At 44.2% G+C, this 22703-nt stretch overlaps 1 protein-coding gene across 6 annotated transcripts in view; it reads left to right on the forward strand.

Annotated features, from left to right (window-relative positions):
• The window catches only part of TP53BP1 (tumor protein p53 binding protein 1), a 135463-nt gene that overhangs the window by 100670 nt on the left and 12090 nt on the right, over nt 1–22703 (forward strand). For all 6 annotated transcript variants that reach the window (XM_056572106.1, XM_056572109.1, XM_056572110.1 and 3 more), the window contains 5 exons: nt 7979–8450; nt 12085–12237; nt 20440–20732; nt 21206–21385; nt 21807–22231. In XM_056572106.1, the coding sequence (XP_056428081.1) occupies nt 7979–8450; nt 12085–12237; nt 20440–20732; nt 21206–21385; nt 21807–22231 (1523 nt within the window). The remainder of the gene's footprint in view (nt 1–7978; nt 8451–12084; nt 12238–20439; nt 20733–21205; nt 21386–21806; nt 22232–22703) is intronic.

Below are 22703 nucleotides of genomic sequence, written 5' to 3' on the forward strand. Positions count from 1 at the left end.
ACTTTTTTTTCTCCTAGTGGCAAGAGCATATACCCATCAGTATAGGTGTCCCCGAATGACAGCTACGAGAGAGAGATTTTACGGTGAGTACATAAAATCTCCTTTTCTCGGTAGTCTCCATTGGGGGACACAGAGACCTTGGGTATATCTTGCTGCCACTAGGAGGCTGACCCTAGGCATACAAAAAGAAACTCTGAGCTAATCAGTTTAAGCTTAGTGTCAGTAGGAGGCAGAAGCAGGTCTGGAGATCTCCAGACCTGGTCTTTTTTTATTTTATAGCTAGGGCCTGTTTCTAGATCAGTGGTTCTCAACCTTTTTGGCGACTGTACCCCCAAAGGCTGAAAGTATGTCCGTGGGTACCCCTCGCACGGAACTTGCGCGCTAGGGGTACCCGCGGACAAAAGGCGTGTTCTTACCGTTATACTAATGCATCCCCCCTCCAAGTCCAAAACACTTCCCCCCCCCCCCCCCCCATCTTGTCCAATACACTCCCCCCCCCCCCCCACCACCACCTCGTCCAATACACTCCCCCCACCACCACCACCTCGTCCAATACACTTCCCCCCCCCCACCTCGTCCAATACCCTTCCCCCCCCCCACCTCGTCCAATACCCTTCCCCCCCCCCCCCCACCTGGTCCTATACACTCCCCCCCCCCCCCCCCCCCCCCCCACCTCGTCCAATACACTCCCCCCCCCACCTCGTCCAATACAATTTATTTTCCCTTTTTTAGGTGGGGGTTCAGCAGTATGGCACTACCTTTTCCCCCATATGTGGCTAAAGGGCACGGGGCATAGAGTATGCACCGTTAACCCCTTTCCCGGCAACCGCCAGCGCCTGGGGTTGTAACTTTGGTCCGAGTGCCCCTACCTTCCCTGCTCGTTTCACTGTCTCAGCTTGACATGATGCAGGTGACCATATCTAGCTGAAGACATCTTAGGTGAGTATGGCGGATTAGGGTGAGTTTGTCCCTCTCCTCCCCCCCTTCCCTCCACAGCACCTCTTCATCTACCTCTTAGGGTCCCCTCTTACCTGGGGCCCCAGGGGGATTTTCCTGGGGTGATGGCTACATTTTATACTAGGGGTTAGGGGTTTTCAGCCTCTGGGTCTTCTCCCTCTATGCACATGTCGGCGAGTAGCGGGGCAACCTCCCCCACCACCGGCACTGCTTACTAGAGTTTTCAGCGCTCTAGCACCCGCCCGCAACCTCTGTCAGCTACGCTGCGGCACGTGGCTGGCGCGCTTTTACTTTAGTTTTTGCCCGCTTCTCGGGCATGTACACGCTGCGGGGTGCATATTAATTGAGGCAACAGCCTGCTCCAGGACTTAGCTCTGCCCACTTCCCGTATTACGGATGCACTGGCGGGGCACCTGACCTCCTCTCTTCTGCGGCCTCCCTGGTTTCTGGGTGCCTCCCTCTCTGGCTCCAATAGGACGCCATTCTGGTACTTTGACCGTCCTGTTCCTGGGTCAGTGCAACCGGCACCTCCCCCTTCTCTCTGCCTGTTTGCCTGCAGACTCAGCTGCAATCTGCCTCTTCAGCTCAGCCTGCTTCCCAGCTCCAGTCAAGGGTCACAGCTCAGCTACAGCTTCCAGCTCCAGCCAAGGGACACAGGACCTGGGTGAGATTGTTCCCATTTTATTGCTGACTACTTTTTATTGCTGACTACTTCACACTAGCAACTGTGTCCGACACCAGACCCGAACCCAAGAACTTCGGTTTCTGATCCAGAAGTTTATTTCCGTTGCTCTCTGCGTTCCCCCAAGGCTTTCAGTTCTCATGCTAAATTTGACGTCTTATTGGACATGGCTTGGAAGCATCCGGACAAACGTTTCCAGGGAACCAAGAGGATTCAAGCTCAATTTCCCTTTCCTCCCGATCTGGTTTCCAAGTGGATAACGCCACCTGCAGTAGATCCTCCAGTTTCTCGTCTGTCCAAATCTACTACCCTGCCTCTGCCAGACGCAGCATCCTTTAAGGATCGAGAACTTGGCGAAATTTGTCTTTGAAGCGGCAGATTTGTCCTTGCTACCCATCTTTTGCTTCCGCTTGGGTGTCCAAGGCAGTTTCGGTTTGGGCTTCTCAGCTATGGCAGGGCATGCTGTCAGGTGCCCCTCGCTCGTCAATTCTCTAAGGCCGGGGACTTTCTCTGTTCGGCTACTTTGGAGTTAGCTCGATGTACGGCCTTTGCCTTAGGTAACTTGGTTGCGATTCGTCGCTACATGTGGCTGAAGGCGTGGGATGCAGATGCTGCTTAGAAGAAATCTCTGAGTTGCCTTTATCCGGTACTCTGCTCTTTGGAAAACGCCTAGATGAAATTATTTCCGAAGCTACTGGAGGTAAAAGTTCTCTTCTGCCGCAGAACAGACCTCGCCGCTCCGATCACAATCAGAAAACTGCTTCCTTTCGGTCCTTTGCATCGGGTCGCCCTACCAAGCAGGCGCCCTCCCACTCTCGGAAAGCCCCTTCTTTCAAGGCGTGTCCTTCCTGGAAGCCAGACAACTGTTCTGGCGGTTTCGCCGCCAAGTCCGGTAACTGTAAGCCTCCCTTCTCCTGAAGTGACGCCCCCACCCGTGTCCTCTTCTTGGGTGGGTGGCCGTCTGTCTCTTTTCCAGGACATCATATCCGATGGATACCAGATAGAATTTGCTTCCTTTCCCGGGATTGTTTCTTCCGATCCTGCCCTCCTCATTCCCCTTCTTTGTTGGCAGCCTTTCAGGTCGCTTTAAGTACCCTCCTCGAGCCTGATTGTGACTGATTGTGCCAGTTCCTCCAGGGGAGTGTTTTTCAGGGTTCTACTCGAATCCCTTTCCAGTTTGTGGCTCTTCCTTTTGGCCTAGCTACGGCTCCCAGGGTTTTCACCTAGATCATGGCGGCGGTGATTGCCATCATTTGGGCCCGGGGGATCTCGGTCCTCCGTAACCTGGACGATCTTTTGATCAAAGCTCCGTCCCGGTCCCAAAACTTAGGGAGTCTTGATCTCACTGTACAGACTCTGTCCGCCTTCGGTTGGGTGATCAACCGAGAGAAGTCCAATCTTTCTCCCTCCCAGTCCCTTGTCTTTCTGGGTCTCCTTTTCGACTCTGCAGCTGCCTGTTGGACAAGCAATGCTCCATGCAGGAGGGTGTCCATCGCCAACGGTGCCCCTCTCTTGTTCCGTTTCGTTTCTGCATGGAGGTTCTGGGCCGGATGGTGGCGGCCATGGAGGCGGTCCCTTTCGCTCAGTTCCACTATCGCCCTCTTCAGCTGGCCATCTTGGCCCAGTTGAAAAAGTCACCGTCCACTCTGGATCGCCAGGTTCTTCTGCTCCCCTCCATTCGTCGGTCTCTTCTGTGGGTGGCTCCACTCTCCCTACCTTCTCCAGGGGAGATAGTTTCTTCCCATCCACTGTCGGGTCGTCATGACCGATGCGAGTCTCCTGGGTTGGGGAGGTGTGTTTCGGAACCTAATGGTCCAGGGTCAGTGGTCCCCTCAGGAGGGCCACCTCCCCCATCAATCTTCTGGAGCTCCGTGCCATCTTTCTCTGCCTCCTCCACTGGGAGATTCTCCTACAGGGTCATCCTGTTAGAGTCCAATCAGACAACGCCGCAGCGGTGGCATATATCAATTGCTATGGAGGCACGCGCAATCGCTCGGCGATGGGCCGAGACTCAAGTCCCCGCTCTCTCCGCGATCCACATTCCAGATGTGGAGAATTGGGAAGCGGACATTCTCAGCCACTCCGCGGATCCGGGGGAGTGGTCTCTACATCTGGAGGAATTTGTGCAGATCTGCGATCTTTGGGGGACCCCGGACGTGGACCTCTTCGCGTCTTGCCACATCAGACAGGTTCCTTACTTTGTTGCAAAGTCATGAGACCCTCTGGTCTGGACGCACTCGTCATCCCGTAATTGTCCTTCAGTCTTTCTTACCTTTTTCCGCCTCTCCCTCTCCTGCCCAGGGTTTTGAGGAAACTCAAGGCGGAGGGCGCTCCCGCCATTCCTGTTGCCCTAGACTGGCCCAGGCGCGCGGGGTACGCAACGTAATTCGTCTGGTCACCGACGTACCCCTGCATCTTCCAGTTTCCCCAATCTGCCCTCCCAGGGTCTTCTCTGCCACGACAATTTACTCTCTGCATTTGACGGCGTGGCTGTTGAAACCGCTGTTTTGAGAGCTCGGGGGTTTTCTTCCGGGGTGATTCGAACCATGGTTTGGGCTCGGAAGCCTTCCTCTGCTAGGATTTACCACCGCATTTAGCGGGCTTATTTCTGGTGGTGTGAGGCTCAGTCAGTCTCCCCGGTTGTCTTTTGCTTTCCGTGTCTTCTTGCTTTCATGCAATCCGCTCCCTTAAGGGTCAAGTGTCGGCTCTTTCTATTCTATTTCAGCGGCAGTTAGCTTCCAATGCTCACGTCCGCACCTTCCTGGCTCTGCCATACCGGTCTCCCACCCCTCCTTGGGATCTCAACCTGGTGCTTGGCGCCTTGAGGGAGGCTCCGTTCGAACCTCTCTGTGACACTTCTCTTAGCATTCTTTCTTGGAAGGTCGTCTTCCTCATTTCCATTACCTCCATTAGGACAAGGTTGTCTTTCGGCCACCTCCCTACTTTTTGCCCAAGGTGGTTTCTTTCACATGAACGAGGAGATCATTTTCCCTTCATTTGGTCCGGCTCCATCCAACTCTAAGGAGCGTTCCCTCCATTGTCTGAATGTGGTTCGAGCTGTCTGGATCTATCTTTCAATTACCTCCTTTCTGGCAGGGTGACACCTTCTTTGTGATTCCGGATGCGGAATAGCACCATCTCGGAATCGGTCCCACCTTTTCGGGTCACTGTGCATTCACTCGTTCCATTGGGGCTTCTTTGGCACTACACCATAGGGCTTCGGCCTTACAAGTCTGCAAGGTGGCCACCTGGTCATCCTTGCATACTTTTACCAAGTCCTACAAAGTGCACACTTTTGCGTCCGCGGATGCCTGTTTTGGTCGCAAGGTGTTGCAGGCGGCAGTGGCTCAGTCTTCTGCCTGATTCTGTTTTGGGTATTTTTCCCACCCCTGCTTTGGTACGTCCCACAGTCTGTTTCCCCCAATGGAGATGACCGAAAAAAAGTAGTTTTTTTTTTTTTTTTTAATGCTTACCGTTAAATCTCTTTCTCGGAGGATCCATTAGGGGACCCAGCACACACCCATTTGTTTGTTGTTCTGGTTTGGTTTTCGGTCCGAGGGGTTGTGTTCGGTTCTTTTTTTGTCTGGTTCCCTCGGACACCTGCTGGTTTTCCTTTTCTGCCGGTCCTTTCCTACTGCTTTGGGACTAAACTGATTAGCTCAGGGTCAGTAGATGGGGTATATCCTGCCAGGAGGGGTCGACTTTTTTTTTTTTTTCATGCCTAGTGTCAGCCTCCTAGTGGCTGCAAGATATACCCACGGTCTCTGTGTCCCCCAATGGATCCTCCAAGAAAGATTTTACGGTAAGCATAAAAAAATCTACTTTTTTGTGCATGTAGTTATGATTTTTTCCAGAAGTAAGACAAAATCAAACCTATATAAGAAGGGTATCATTTTAATCGTATGGACCTACAGAATGAAGATAAGGTGTCATTTTTACCGTAAAATGCACTGCATAGAAAGGAAAGCCTCCAAAAGTTACAAAATGGCATTTTTTTTTTCAATTTTGTCGCAGAATGATTTATTTTTTTTTTGTTTCGCCATAGATTTTTGGGTAAAATGACTGATGTCATTACAAAGTAGAATTGGTGGTTCAAAAAATAAGCCATCATGGATTTTTAGGTGGAAAATTGAAAGGGTTATGATTTTTAAAAGGCAAGGAGGAAAAAAACGTAAATGCAAAAACTGAAAAACGCTGAGTCCGGGGTTAAAGCAATCCTTCAGGTGGATCATTGGTTCTCATAAATCAGCAGAAGTTGGATACCTGTAATCAGATGCTTTTTTTTATATTGTGAAAATTGCTGTAATTGCAAAGCTTCCATTCTTAAATTGATGGATGGTGTCATCCTCTATTAATACTACTAATTATGTCCCATAGCTGCCTCCTGAGACTGGGCTGCCCCTAATATTATATTTCTTCACAATCTTCTCTATAAAGCTGGCAGATGGTGCATTTACCAGCATCTATCCACCCATTACACTGCAGCAGTGGGAAAAAGGGAAGGGCGGGGTTGTGAAAACTTGATACTTTATTATGCAAGTTTTTTTTTTTTGTTTTTTTTAAGGGTGTTGTAAGTGAATTATTTTTTACACTTTTTTTTATTCTGTATGGTGGCAATGTTTACAGCCACCAAAGTTACTCAATTTTGCATGTCATGTGATAAACTTGGTACGCTTTTTTTTTTTTTTTTTTTAAATACACTTCAGTACACCACTTTGTATAGTTCTTCCTCTGCATCTTTTTATCTGACTTTTTAACCTGTTGCACCAAAATGTGCAACTTTTTACAAAAGATTTGTGAGCAAGCTCTGGGCGGGTGTAGATTTGCAACAAATAGCACATTTTTAGAAAAAGCATCTAAAGCAAAAGTTGCACTAAAAAGTCTCTAAACTGAGCTAAATCGTGTGACAAATCATCACCATAACAATAGGGTAAAATCAATGATAAATTCCCCCATTGTGTTCTTCATGTCATATGTGGCATAAAACAGGACTCCAGTCCAGGGGCAGGCACTGGAGATCTTCCTACATTTACAGATGTGAATTGGGTACAAGCTGTCCCCATATATTGGTTACCTTTTTCTCTAAATGGCAAACTTTTTAAGGATGCGCAACCCTATTATGTACATCGATCAAATGGTTGAAGACGTCTGATCAAGAGTAGTCTTCAAAAAAGAATTGTAGCCAAAAAACAGAAACAAGGCCAAGGGATTCAAATATACACAAAACAGAGGAACTGGGCTGCAGAGTAACGACAGCAGGTTTTCTGGGCTGATGAGTCAAAATGTGAAATATTTGGTTGTAACAGAAGGCAGGTTGTTCCCTGAATGGTTAGAGAGCAGTTCGATAAGAAGTGTTTGCCGGTAATGGTGAAGCATGATGGAGGTTCCTTGCAAGTTTGGGGCTCCATTTTAGCAAATAAAGGATTAATGGTTCCCTCAATACAGGCAGATACTTATCCATCATGAGATACCATCAATAAGGCATTGGATTGTCTCCACATTTATTTTGCAGCAGGACAATGGCTCTATGTTTGGGGTCAATGTAAGCAACTGTCTTGAGCGTAAAGAACTGTCTTGAGTGTCTTGAGCGTGAAGAAGACCAAACATTCCTGGAAGTAATTTTATGGCCCCCAGAGACTCTGATCTCAACGTTATCAAGTCTGTCTGGGATTACATAAAGAGACAGAACGTCTCCAAAACGTTTTCACTGTACTGCAGTCTGACATTTCACATTCTTTAAATATAGTATTGATCATACCTGTCCGGAGAGAGGGAATGGGTACTAGAATTATATGTAAGGAATTGTGAAAACTGAGTTTTAAAGAATGTGGCCAAGGCAGTGTTTCTCAGCCAGCATGCCCGGACAGCCAACGGCTGGGACTTGTAGTTGTGCCACAGCTGGAGGCACCCTGGTTGAGAAACACTGGGCTAAGGTGTATGGAAATTCATATAGTTTGGAGACTTTAATAGTCTTTGTCAATCCACCGCAAAATCCATGCAAAATATGCAAACTGCTGGCCATGAAACAACCTAGACAAGTTTTTTTTCATTATTTACAAATTTAGTGACATATATTTTCAATGATGAATTTATTCATATATTATTAGGTGTAGTAATTTATTGTATAAGCTTTTAATTAACTGGCTGGTACATTGCATATTTTATGTGGATATGGCACTGGGTTATCCAATTCACAATTTATGTACCCATATATCTTTTTGGATTTATTTCTTAATATCTCTTATGATTTAGCTTCAGACTGAGTGCTTTTTGTTTCTCTGTTTATTGTATGTAGTGTAACTGTTGAAGTGCTAATATTCCACATTGTACTGCTTGCAGGGGAAATCCATTCTCCAGCAAGGAAAAGGATGGAACATCACTTGCGTCTCAAAACATGAAAGAAATACGCAGTGAACCGGTTGCAGATCTTCACTCTATACCAGAAAGTTCTGTTGAGGACTTATCCTGTGATCAGGAGGCCATGGAAACCGAGCATAGTGTAGAAGAAAATCAACTAAATGTTGGAGAAGAGACTGAGCGAGACAGAAAAAATACATCTGCTCATTCTCCTTCTCAACAATTGGATGCTGAGGAAGATTTATCATTTGGTTATAGAAACAAAGAAGTTCAAACTGTGAATGTAGAAGATAACAAAGCCCTAGTTGTGTCAGCTTCAACCCAGACAGATGTATCTAGCCCAAAAACAAACCCTGGGGAGGGGTCTGGTCTACAAAAGAAAGAACGGAAGCAGAATGAAAAATCAGAAACCATGCAAAAACAGGGAGACGACACAGACTCTGTGCACAGTCAGGTAACATTGTTGTACTATACATATAATCAATATGTCTACTTTATGTTTGCATCATAAAGTTGACATGTTTTTACTTTTGGAAGACACCAGAGGGCTTCAAAGTATAGCAGCAATTTTTCACATTTTCAAAATCGAAATTTTTCAGGGACCTGTTCTGTTTTGAAGTGGATTTGAAGGGCCTTTATATTAGAAATACCCCACAAATGACTCAATTATAAAAATATATAACAAGCTGGTGTAGCCCCCAACTTTTCCTTTTCATAAGGAGTAAAAGGAGAAAAAGCCCCCCAAAATTTGTAGTGCAATTTCTCCCGAGTACAGAAATACCCCATATGTGGCTCTAAACTGTTACCTTGAAATACGACAGGGCTCCGAAGTGAGAGAGCGCCATGCGCATTTGAGGACTAAATTAGGGATCGCATAGGTGTGGACATAGGGGTATTCTACGCCAGTGATTCCCAAACAGGGTGCCTCCAGCTGTTGCTAAATTCGCAGCATGCCTGGACAGTCAGTGGCTGTCCGGAAATGCTGGGAGTTGTTGTTTTGCAACAGCTGGAGGCTCCGTTTTGGAAACACTGCCGTACAATACGTTTTTAATTTTTATTGGGGGGGGGGGGGGGGGGGGGACAGTGTAAGGGGGTGTATGTGTAGTGTTTTACCCTTTATTTTGTGTTCGTGTAGTGTGTTTAGGGTACATTCGCACTGGCTGGTTACGGTGAGTTTCCCGCTAGGAGTTTGCGATGCGGCGAAAAATTTGCCGCAGCCCAAACTTAAAGCGGGAAACTTAATGTAAACCTGCCCGTGTGAATGTACCCTGTATGTTCACATGGGGGGGGGGAGGGGGGCAAACATCCAGCTGTTTCAAAACGACAACTCCCAGCATGCACTGACAGACCATGCATGCTGGGAATTGTACTTTTGCAACTGCTGGAGGCACACTGGTTGGAAAACCTTCAGTTAGGTTCTGTTACCTAACTCAATATTTTCCAACCAGTGTGCCTCCAGCTGTTGCAAAACTACAACTCCCAGCAACAGCTGGAGGTACACAACTAAAACTCCCAGCATGCCGAGACAGCTGTTTGGGCATGCTGGGATTTGCAGTTTTGCAACATCTGGAGGGCTACAGTTTTAGAGAACACTGAAAAGTGATCTCCAAACTGTGGTCCTCCAGCTGTTGCAAAACTACAAATCCCAGCATGCCCAGACAGCAAACAGCTGTTTGGGCATGCTAGGAGTTGTAGTTTTGCAAGATCTGGAGGGATACAGTTTGGAGATCACTTTTCAGTGTTCTCTAAAACTGTAGCCCTCCAGATGTTGCAAAACTGCAAATCCCACTGTATAGTGGTCTCTAACTGTAGTCCTCCAGCTGTTGCAAAACTACATATTCCAGCATGCCTAAACAGCTGTCTGGGCATGCTGGGAGTTGTAGTTTTGCAACATCTGGAGGGCTACAGTTAGAGACCACTGTATAGAGGTCTCAAACTGTACCCTCCAGATGTTGCTAGGCAACTCACCGGCTTCCGTACGATCCAGCCGCACGACATCGCTGCCCGCCGATCTCCGTCGCCTGCCCGAATGGGTAAGTGGATCTTCGGCGCCGGTCTCCTTCCGTTCCCCGTTCTGCCCCGCCTATTGTGGGTGGGCAGGACGGGGAAAACGAAAGTTAAGCCCCCTCGCCCCCGATCTGCTATTGGTGATCACGTCTAGACCACCAATAGCAGGGATAGGAGGGGTGGCGGCACCCCTGCCTCCTTACTCCTATCCCTTCAGGGGGGATCGTGGGTGTGTTAGACAACCGTGATCCCCCTTATATTCCGGGTCATCATAGACCTGTGATGACCCGGAATTTCGCAAATCGCAAGTGTGAATTCACTTGCGATTTGCCGCGGTCGCCGACATGGGGGGGGGGGGGGTCTGATGACCCCCCTGGTGGTTTGCATGGGATGCCTGCTGAATGATTTCAGCAGGCATCCCGGTCCGATCCCCGCCCGGCGTGTGGCGGGGGCCGGAATTCTCCATGACTTACGCCTACGTCATGGGTCCTTAAGTTACCAGGGTGTCATGACGTAGGCGTACGTCAAGGGTCCTTAAGGGGTTAAGGCAAGATAATCTACAAGAAAGACATTGAAGGGTTGTCACTATTCTTAAGTGATGCTTTAAATATTTATTTATTTATTGCAAGTAACACTAGAAATTCATGATTATGTACATAGACCCATACTGTATTTTCAGAAAGTCTTTCTTATTTTTTTTTATACGCTTTATTATGTCAAGGCTTTGTGCTATAAAAAAAAAAAAAAAAAAGATAGAGATATATATATATATATATATCTATATCTATCTATCTATCTATCTATCTATCAGGTTTTTCCCCAATCATTCTGCACTCAGTAACTTATAATGTCAAATTTATTTTATAGCTTAATTTTATAGCTTGGTTGGGTCCATCATTTGGAGAAACGCAGAAAACAGTCCATTTAATAGAGGATGATGCTAGTGGCTAGATGGTAGTATGCTCTATGACCACTGTATTCCCTAATATGGAAATATGACATACACCCTAGAATATGGAAATATGGACATAACTATATACCCCAGCCTTCTTTTCCCTGACATCTGCTATTTATGGAGAATTGGGAGACCTTTCTGCGTATTAGTGGATGTCCAATGTCATGGGAATAGTGCTTGTCCAAGACATATCCTCTAGTTTATCTGTAGTATTTCGGGCTCTGAAACTAAGGGTTCAGTACAGAACCTTATGCTAAGCTTAAAGACTTACATTTTGGTCATGTCTTCTCATAGCAGACTACTGGAATGAAGTGCAGAGATTACTATCTGAAGTTCTGGGTGTGTTGGTCCCTCTAGACCCTCTTATTTACCTTCTTCAGCTCTCTCACCCTGCTCTAAGAAGCTATTTTAGCTCTTTATGCATATTGTCTTAGCCGCTAAAACCCTTATTGCCAAATGTTGGAAGAGGACCCTCCTTCTGAATCTAACCTGTATACGTGCGATTCGTTCTCTGGAATTTTTAACGGCCTCCTTTAATAATTCTATTCCTTCATTCTTCTCTGTTTGGGAACCCTGGGATTGTTTCTCTTTTTCTTCAACCGCCTTGATTTCTTACTCTTTCTTTCTTTTCCCTCTCCTCTATTTCTCTTTCCTTCTTGTTTCTCCCTGTGTGGTTATGTTATTTTGTGTTAGTCTTTGTACTTCCCCTGTTTATATTTCCTTCTCCTCCCCTTCCTTGTTTTTGGCCCTTAAGGCTTTCTCACCTGTATTTGATGGTGAGTAGACATCTACTTGATCTTTTTACTGACTGTTGCTATAGCTGTGGATCTGCATTTTGGTACCGGGGGGGCATTAGGGGGGCGGGGGGGGGGGGGGGAATGGGGGCGGCTGCTGGTGGAGCACTTTCAGTGGTTCTATTAGCCTATCCTGGCCCTATCATTTGCCTGTTTTTCATTTTCTGAAACGATTATCGGCTTTGGCCCATGCGATGTCTTTGCTATGTTTTTTATGTCTGGATTTGTATCTATGAAAATTCTTTAATAAAAAGTACAATTAAAAAAACAAAAAAAAAAAACCTTACAGGCTTATAATTGCAAGACTTTAATATATTCTATTTTTCCTTAAGGGAGAGGATGATTTTGAACTACCTCGACCTCCTCCTGGCCGCAGTGTTCATCGACATGTTCGCACAGTTCGAGAAGTACGCACCGTGGTCACTCGTGTTATCACAGATGTTTATTATGTTGATGGTGCTGAAGTGGAGCGCAAGGTTGTGGAGGTAAACTTTCCTGGTTGATAAATTGTTTCCATACATCCTGTGTGGCTTATAATCTGTACAAATGTAAAATGCACATTGTGAACCTTGGCAACACTGACATACTTAACTTGCAATAGTTTGCATGAATAAGGGTTACTGTTGTTAAACTATTAAAAATAAAAATCAGGTAAGCACACACATTTAGCAATAAATGTGACATATTAACGTAATTTAAGACTGCAAACTGGTCTAATGTCCTGTCTGATATGTAGAGTTACTGGCGTATAAGACGCACCCAATTTTTAGGTGCAAAATCTAAAAAATGTTAGATTTTGAACCCAATAGTGGTCTTCAACCTGCAGAACTCCAGATGTTGCAAAACTACAACACCCAGCATGCCCGGACAGCCGTTGGCTGTCCGGGCATGCTGGGAGTTGTAGTTTTGCAACATCTGGAGGTCTGCAGATTGAAGACCACTGCATAGGAGGTAATACTCGCGTGTCCCCGCCGCTCCAGACCCGTCACCGCTGCCCTGGATGTCGCTCCATCGCTGCCGCCGTGTCCCCGTTGCTCCAGAACGTCTCTGCTGCCGGCCGGGTATCCTCGTCCTCCGTCGCCGTTGTTACGCACGCCGACGCACGTACGCGACGACGTGATGACGAGGAAGGAGAGCGCCGGCCATACAGGGGATCCCTGAACGGAGAAGACACCGAGGAGGCAGGTAAGGTCCCTCCCAGTGTCCTGTAAGAACTAACCCGGCTATTCAGTCGGGCTGTTCGGGACCGCCGCGGTAAAATCGCGGCGGTCCCGAACAGCCCGACTGACCAGCCGGGTTAGTGTCACTTTCGCTTCAGATGCGGCGGTCAGCTTTGATCGCCGAGTCTGAAGGGTTAATACAGGACATCACCGCGATTGGTGATGTCCTGTATTAGCCACGGGTCCCGGCCGTTGTTGGCCGCAGGGACCGCCGCGATAGGGGTGTATTCGCCGTATAAGACGCACAGACTTTTTCCCCCCAATTTTGGGGAAGAAAAAGTGCGTCTTATACGGCGAAAAATACGGTACTATCCCTGCTTTATTGTGCTATGCCCTCATAAGTAGAATAAAAGCATTGTGCTCTTTCCATACAGCTGCAGCTTTGATCGGTGGGACTGCTAAACAGATGTTGTTGTGTTCCTTTAACCAAAATGTAAATGACACTGCTCTGACTTTCTCTGCTAAAGGCCCCCTTAAACATGAAAGATAGGTCAGCTGATTCTGGCGATATTTGTAGAACTGACTGGCTCTGTATGAGGGCCTAAATATACTGATATTAGAATGAAAAGTTGGCTCTCCCAAATAATTAACAGGAAAAGAGAAAACTAAAGGGAACCTCTAAAACTAGGCTTTTAATGTGCACATCTAAAATGTACAAAAATAGAACAATATCAAGTGAAATATGACAATAAAATATTAAAGAGCCGCCATCAGTGTCCAACCATACAGATGCTTCTGTGCAGAGCATTCTGTCTCTAAAAATTGTGAGGCTCAGTTACTGTTGCGTAACCACTGACATCTCACCATAAACTCTCACCAGGGAGACGGCCCGCTGTGCTCCTAATACATACATAGGTATAACACACAGATAGAAATCGTACACAAGTCAAAATTAGTAAATTGCATACAAGTAACCGTTACTTAGCGGTACTATTGCATGATTTATACTATAGAATGTAGATATTCACATCTCCTGTGTAATCACATCCCCGTTACCATAATTTTGCGAACAGGGGTTTGTGCAGACAGGACATATCAATCGCACAGTGACTATGCACATTAATTGTATTAAAGGGGTACTCCGGTGGAAAACTTTTTTTTTTTTTTTTAATCAACTGGTGGCAGAAAGTTTAACAGATTTGTAAATCACTTCTATTAAAAAATCTTAATCCTTCCAGTACTTATTAGGTACTGAATACTACAGAGGAAATTATTTTCTTTTTGGAACACAGTGCTCTCTGCTGACATCATGACCACAGTGCTCTCTGCTGACATCTCTGTCCATTTTAAAAAAACTGTCCAGAGTAGGAGAAAATCCCCATAGCAAACATATGCTGCTCTGAACCGTTCCTAAAATGGACAGAGATGTCAACAGAGAGCACTGCTCGTGATGTCAGCAGAGAGCTCTGTGTTCCAAAAAGAAAAGAATTGTAGTATTCAGTAGCTAATAAGTACTGGAAGGATTAAGATTTTTTAATAGAAGTAATTTACAAATCTGTTTCTTTCTTGCACCAGTTGATTTAAAAAAATAAAAATAAAAACATTTCCAAATTTCCGGAGTACCCCTTTAAGGTGGATCCACCAAGACCGTGCTACAGAGTAGCTATTTATATTGTTTTTCGTGTCTGCCCGGTAAACGCCAATTCACACCTCTTGGAACTCTTGATAATAAGCTAATGTGGATTGTCTCCTCTTATAGATCCAGTTCACTGTCCACACACATCAAGGTCAACCAATGACCAACGTAGACGAACTTCTGGTTCATAGATAGACCATTGATACGAAGTCCACAGTTCACACTATGGCGCACCCACGCTCTCTATCAGATACAAGACAATTATACTGATATAGATAGATCCGTAGTTGTAGCAGTCCACCAGATTATGCACATATAGACTTCTATTCACTGATCATTATATAAGTCTTCACACAGATCATTCATTGTCAAGCATGTAAAGGTAGTCTTTTGTGTATATCAGCACAATATTCTATGCATAGTATTTTCAATCTCATTTCAGCACGAGTTTGTAAATGGCCCCATCAGGTAAATTTGTATAACTAGTTCACACTGTGCGGTATTCCTACAGTATTAGTCCATACTTTAGCAAATATTCACACTAGGTAAGATGGTTGTCCACCGATGTGATATAGTGTGTTTGTATATAGTCCACAAGTGATTTGATGGCAGTTCACACTATGCGGTATAGTTATTCACTGGTTACACACTTAGACATGCGTTACCGCTCATCAATTTATCCAGGCTAACACAGTGGATATATACTACATTGTAGTAAGATAATAGATTGCCGCATGAGTGGATATAAATTACAGTGTGATTTGGGACTGAATCTGCAGATTCATATTCTCAGGAATACATTTATATGATTACCACATTAAGTGGTTTAAAATGTCCCCCGAAGATATTATAGGTGTGCTGGTGTAGATGAGCTGACATATAGACTTAGCTGTATCCGTAGGTGCTTTGAGTCAAGTCCGAGTGTCTGCATGGTGGTACGTCACAGCTGATGGCTTCATAATTTAATATAGTATCTATATGTTAGGGGTCCAACGCGTATCAATGGTCTCTACCTATGAACCACAAGTTCGTCTACGTTGGTCATTGGTGGACCTTGTTGTGTGTGGACAGTGAACTGGATCTATAAGAGGAGACAATCCACATTAGCTTATTATCAAGAGTTCCAAGAGGTGTGAATTGGCGTTTTCCCGGGCAGACACGCAAACCAATATAAATAGCTACTCTGTAGCACGGTCTTGGTGGATCCACCTTAATACAATTAATGCGCATAGTTACTGTGCGATTGATATGTCCTGTCTGCACACACCCCTGTTCGCAAAATTATGGTAACGGAGATGTGATTACACAGGAGATGTGAATATCTATATTCTATAGTATAAATTATGCAATAGTACCGCTAAGTAACGGGTACTTGTATGCAATTTAATATTTTCCCTTGTGTACGATTTCTATCTGTGTGTTATACCTATGTATGTATTAGGAGCACAGCGGGCCGTCTCCCTGGTGAGAGTTTATGGTGAGGTGTCAGTGGTTACGCAACAGTAACTGAGCCTCACAATTTTTAGAGACAGAATGCTCTGCACAGAAGCATCTGTATGGTTGGACACTGATGGCGGCTCTTTAATATTTTATTGTCATATTTCACTTGATATTGTTCTATTTTTGGACATTTTAGATGTGCACATTAAAAGCCAAGTTTTAGAGGTTCCCTTTAGTTTTCTCTCTTTCTGTATGAGGACCTCCCATGATGTTGTTGATTAAGAGAAAGATTTGCAATCCAGCTGCATATTGTTTCCTAATTTGTAAGGCTGAAAAAGGCTTACAGTAGTCCACCCCCTCACGTTTGTAAGTATTTTATTATATCTTTTCATGTGACAACACTGAAGAAATCTTGTACAATGTAAAGTAGTGAGTGCACAGCCTGTCTAAGTGTTTAATGTTGTGTGTCCTAAAAATAACAAAACACACAGCCATTAATGTCTAAACCTTGGCAACAAAAGTGAATACATCTAATTATCTATCTTCCCTCCCCAATATTATGTGACTCATAACTGTTACAAGGTTTCAGGTGTGACTAGGAGGAAGCAGTTGTCTTAAGTTGTCTTAAATTCGGTGTTATCGCTATCACACACTCTAAAACTGGTCACTGTAAGTTCAACATGGCACCTCATGGCAAAAAAACTCTGAGGATCTGAAAAACAATGGTTGCTCTACATAAAGAAGGCCTAGGCTATAAGAAGATTGACGTGATCCTGAAATTTCACTGCAACATGGTGGGCAGGACCATACAGTGGTTTCACAGCACAGGTTCCACTCAGAACAGGCCTTGCCATAGTCGACCAAAGAAGATAAGTGCACATGCTCAGTGTCCTATCCAGAGGTTGTCTTTGGGAAATAGACTTATGAGTGCTGCCAACATTGCTGCATTGATTGAAGGGATGTGGGAGCAGCCTGTCAGTTCTCAGACCATATGCCGCACACTGCAGGAACTTGGTCTGCACAGCTGTCATCCCAGAAGGAAGACTTTTCTAAAGATAATGAACAAGAAAGCCCACAAACAGATTGCTGAAGACAAAATAAACTTTGTTCACATTGCGTCAAGCATGTGTGGTGGCAACCAGGTGAGTAGTACATAGACAAGTGTGTCTTATCTATAGTGAAGCTTGGTGGCAGTGTCATGGTCTGGGTCTGCATGAGTGCTGCTGGCACTGAGGAACTACAGTTCATTGAGGGAATCATGAATGCCAACATGTACTGTGACATACTGAAGCACTGTATGATTCCCTCCCTTCAGAGACTGGGCCTCAGGGCAGTATTGCAACATAACAACTCCAAACACACCTATAAGGCTACCACTGCCTTTCTAAGAAGCTTAGAGTAAAGGTGATGAGATGGCCAAGCATGTCTCCAGACCTAAACCCTATTAAGCATCTGTGGGGGCCTCCTCATACAGAAAGTGGGGAGAGCAAGGTCTCTAATATTCACCAGCTCTGTGATGTTGTCATGGAGGAGTGGAAGAGAACTCCAATGGCAACCTATGAAGCTCTAATGAACTCCATTCCCAAAAGGCTTAGGGCAGTGCTGGAAAATAATGGTGGCCACACAAAATATTGACATTTGGCCCAATTTGCACATTTCCACTACCGTACTAACTTTTGTTGCCAAGGTTAAGACCTTAATGACTGTGTGTTGTGTTAATTTGAGGGGACACAACATTACACAATGTTATTCAGGCTACACTACTTTACAGTGTAGTAGAGTGTTATTTCTTCAGTGTTGTCACTTATAATATGTTTACAAAAATGTGAGGGGTGGACCTATTTATGTGAGATACTGCATGCCCATACAGTTTAGCCTATTACTCTATAGTGTTTATCCAGAGAAAGTTCAAAAACCCCATGAGGTGGAAGAAATTCCTGACTCTGTCTGGCAATTGGAATAAATCTCTGAATTAATATCCCACCTCCAGAATCTTGTGACTATATCCGGTAATATTCTCCAGAACTGCATCCAGGCCCTTAACCCCTTAAGGACTCAGCCCATTTTGGCCTTAAGGACTCAGACAATTTAATTTTTACGTTTTCATTTTTTCCTCCTCGCCTTCTAAAAATCATAACTTTTATATTTTCATCCACAGACTAGTATGAGGGCTTGTTTTTTGCACGACCAGTTGTCCTTTGTAATGACATCACTCATTATATCATAAAATGTATGGCGCAACCAAAAAACACTATTTTTGTGGGGAAATAAAAAAGAAACGCAATTTTGCAAATTTTGGAAGGTTTCGTTTTCACGCCGTACAATTTATGGTAAAAATGACGTGTGTTCTTTATTCTGAGGGTCAATACGATTAAAATTATACCCATTATTACATACTTTTCTATTATTGTTGTGCTTAAAAAAAATCACAAACTTTTTAACCAAATTAGTACGTTTATAATCCCTTTATTTTGATGACCTCTAACTTTTTTATTTTTCCGTATAAGCGGCGGTATGTGGGCTCATTTTTTGCGCCATGATCTGTACTTTTTTTTGATACCACATTTGCATATAAAAAACTTTTAATAAATTTTTTATAATATTTTTTTTTAATAAAATGTATTTAAAAAGTAGCAATTTTGGACTTTTTTTTTCCGTTCACGCCGTTCACCGTACGGGATCATTAACATTTTATTTTAATAGTTCGGACATTTACGCACGCGGCGATACCAAATATGTCTATAAAATTTATTTTTTACGCTTTTTGGGGGTAAAATAGGAAAAAACTGATGTTTTACTTTTTAATTGGGGATGGGGATTTTTCACATTTTTTTTCACTTTTACGTTTACATTTTTTTACATTCATAGCAATACCATGATTGCTAATACTGATCTGTTCTATGTATAGGACATAGAACAGATCAGTGTTATCGGCGATCTTCTGCTCTGGTCTGCTCGATCTCAGACCAGAGCAGGAGACGCCGGAAGGAGGAAGGTGAGGGGACCTCCGTGCGGTGTTCTGAATGATCGGATCCCCGCAGCAGCGCTGCGGGCGATCCGATCATTCATTCAAATCTCGCACTGCCGCAGATGCCGGGATCTGTATTGATCCGGCACCTGAGGGGTTAATGGCGGACGCCCGCGAGATCGCGGGCGTCTGCCATTGCCGGCGGGTCCCTGGCTGCGATCAGCAGCCGGGATCAGCCGCGCATGACACGGGCATCGCTCCGATGCCCGCGGTTATGCACAGGACGTAAATGTACGTCCTGGTGCGTTAAGTACCACCGCACCAGGACGTACATTTACGTCCTGTGTCCTTAAGGGGTTAATGATCTCCTTTTGACTTCCCCATGACGACTTCCTCGGGCACAGAGTTCAATAGTCTCACTGCCCTTACCGTAAAAAATTACCTTTTAGTGCTGGTGTTGAGGTCCTGATAAGGACGACCCCACTCTGGAACCTGCCCTGTTAAACATAGTTTTCTAGAAATAGATAATGGGAAAGATCTTTGTACTGCCCTTTGATATATTTATAAATAACTTTTATTTTGATAATCTTTCTGGGCGCTGTAGTCTTCCCATTCTATTTACAACTCTGGTTGTCCATTTTTGAACCCTCTCAAGCTCGACTGTGTGTTTCTGGTGCCCAATACTATACACAGTATTACATGTGTGGTCTAATTAGTGTTTTGTACAGTGGTAAAATTATTTCTTGCGAGTGAGTGCATCTATGCCCCTTTCGATGCACCCCATGGTTGTATTTGCCTTGGCAGTAGCTGTCTGACACTGGTTGCTGCATTTAAATTTACTGTCAACTAAAATAATTTTTCCATATCAGTTGTCCCCAGTGTTTTTCCATTTAGTACATAATCTTTATTGCATTTTTTTTTTTTTTTTAAACACCAAGCGGCTGATGGATACAAACAGGAGGCATACCACAGGTGGCGGCCATTTTGTTACAAACTCACTGGTTAGGGACTTTTGCATCTGTCATGAAATGGCCGTACTGCCTTGGTGTGGCTGCTGTTTATCTACGCTGAGCATCTTTTTAGCTAATGTGTCTACACCTTATATATGGCTTCTGCACCAGTTACCATGTAGTGCCAGACTTTCTATATTTTCTTTTTGTGGACATTTAAGGAAGGATTGGGCATGTTGAATTTCAACATCCGATACTTTGTTTTTTTGTAAAGAGATAAGCTGCCACCAGAGTTTTTTTTTTTTTTGCTTTCCTCCTCTCCCCATTAAAAACCTACGCACACTCAACAAAGCTGATCATGCAGTTGTAAGGGGAAATCAGCTGTTGGAAAAACAATTGTTTGGCTGATGGCTTTAGAAGGTTTATGACCACCTTAAGAGACAGTTTTATGTGGTAATCTGCTCCCACATAGGCTTTTCTGGGCTACAGTATGAAAACCTTTCACAACTGTTTTCTGCAAACGTTTGTTATAGGAAGCCGAAGAGCCAGTAATAGAATGTCACGAATATGAAAACGAAGTGTCACCTTCCAGGACAGTTGTCTCTTCTCTGACCTCTGGAGATCTTGCAGATATTAGTTCCTTTTCATCAAAAGCTTCAAGTCTTCAGCGGACTTCTAGTGGAGCAAGCAGTGGCCTTTCTGCTGGGCAAAGCACTAGTGGTAGTTCTGACCGTGGGAGATCAACTGCAGGCAAAGGAAAAAGTGGTCTGCTGGAAGTTGGAGACTTTGCTATACCAAGTGGACGAGGAAATGTTGGAAAACTAAGGTACTATCTTATATATTTTATTGGAACAGTCATTATACTATACTGAAGGATTAGAATGGTATTGGCACTCACAACTAGGACATTTTTTTTATTTTTTTCATTTTGTGTGCAGATTTAAAATTATGTATATGAATTTGATGTCATGTGGAGAAATGATGCCATTAAGGCTCTATTCACATCTGGTTATGCAGTGTCACAGACTACTTAACTATACAGTGCGCTTTCACAGAAAAACTCAAAGTATACCATTTTTTTCCTGGCTCAGTGGCATATATACAGCTTTTTCGTCTGAAGTGTATGTTAGGAACAACTCCAGATGTATATCTCCAAATTAGGGCTCTGAGAATTTGTGAACAGAGCCTTCGTTATAGTATGGAGTAAAAAATTAATAAAACCCAAGTTTATTAGATAAAATATCAATCAAAATTTGTAGTGTCCTGTTCTCAGAAGGGACTGTCTTCATTGTACTGCAGTCCAAGGAAAGTGGCCAGCCAGCTAGGACCATCACACCGATTGGGAAGACAAACGGGGATGCAAGTAAGTGAAGATGATGCAGATGTACCGCTTGGAAACAGACCCGGGGCCAAAGCACCCCTTACACCACGTGGAAGAGGGAGGAGGGGGCGTCCTCCTTTTCGAGGAACTGGATCAAGGTATCTAAATCTTTTATTTTGCTGGACAAATGTGCTCAAGTAACAATATATTAAGTTTTCTTGTTAGTGCTCTAGGTTGGTACCTTAACAAAGTTTTGTGCAATGGCACAAAATGATTCACACTTGGTTCCAAAAAAAACATTAAACAGTATTACACTAGAGAATTGCATATCATCCCAATCCTAGAGTCTTAACAAAAGGGTTTTCCCCCTTTTCCCACTTAAAAAAAACAAAACAAAAAAACAAGTGTGTATATATAGTTAGATTTTCCGGTAACAAGAAAATCACTTGGGCAGCCAAGTACAACTAGCATGGCATCAACACACAGCGCCTGTGAAATACACAAATATATATGTGGGTATGTATGTGTATATATATAATATATTAAATATCTATTGCACAATCTTTATTATAATTCCAGGGAGACTGGCACAGTGGCCCAGGCACATGGGGAGGATTCCACTGCTGCTGCCATTCCAGATGAGGAGCCATTTACCCGCATAAGTATTGGTCATCCAGAAGCTCGTGACAAAACAAGCCCTGGAACAGCTGTTACACATCGCAGTGACTCTCCTGAGATCCCATATCAAACTCCATCAAGGAATGAAAGCCTGGACTCTCCAACTGGCAGTAGTTTTGTGGGGCTCAGGGTTGTGGCTAAATGGTCCTCCAATGGCTATTTTTATTCGGGCACAATAACTCGGGATGTTGGAGGAGGAAAATACAAGCTGCTGTTTGATGATGGGTATGAATGTGATGTTCTAGGAAAAGACATTTTACTGTGTGACCCTATTCCTTTGGACACCGAGGTCACAGCCCTCTCTGAAGATGAATATTTTAGTGCAGGTTTGTACTTTAAAATAAGCATATATTATGATGCTATGTTATTGTGTATGAATTTTTTTTGGGTGGGAAGATATGCAGGAGGCCCCTTACTGAGGCTCATTTGGTTCAGTATATGTTGTAGCAGTTACATGATATATTTCTAGTTTGGAATGAACTTCCTTGCTATGAGGGAAATAGTCTCAACAGACACTGAATTTCTTGTAAGTTTGCACTGACTGTTTGCTTAGAGCAGGCAGTCTATGTGGTACAGTATGGGGAATGGATAGAGCAAAAGCCTGAACCATTGAGACAACAGGAAAAAGATTTATTGCGGCATGTCCAGTATGCAAACAGACACCTAGAGAAAGTGGGGTGGGCTGCAGCCCATTACAGCTTCAAACATGACTCCTGGATAAAGACATTGCCCTTGTTCGTGACATTAATGCTAGCAGCAATAAAAATCCCGGGAACGCTCCTATCTTTCTGTGTAGTG

This window comes from Hyla sarda, chromosome 4, assembly GCF_029499605.1.
Source record: "Hyla sarda isolate aHylSar1 chromosome 4, aHylSar1.hap1, whole genome shotgun sequence".
In the NCBI taxonomy this organism is placed as follows: Eukaryota; Metazoa; Chordata; class Amphibia; order Anura; family Hylidae; genus Hyla; species Hyla sarda.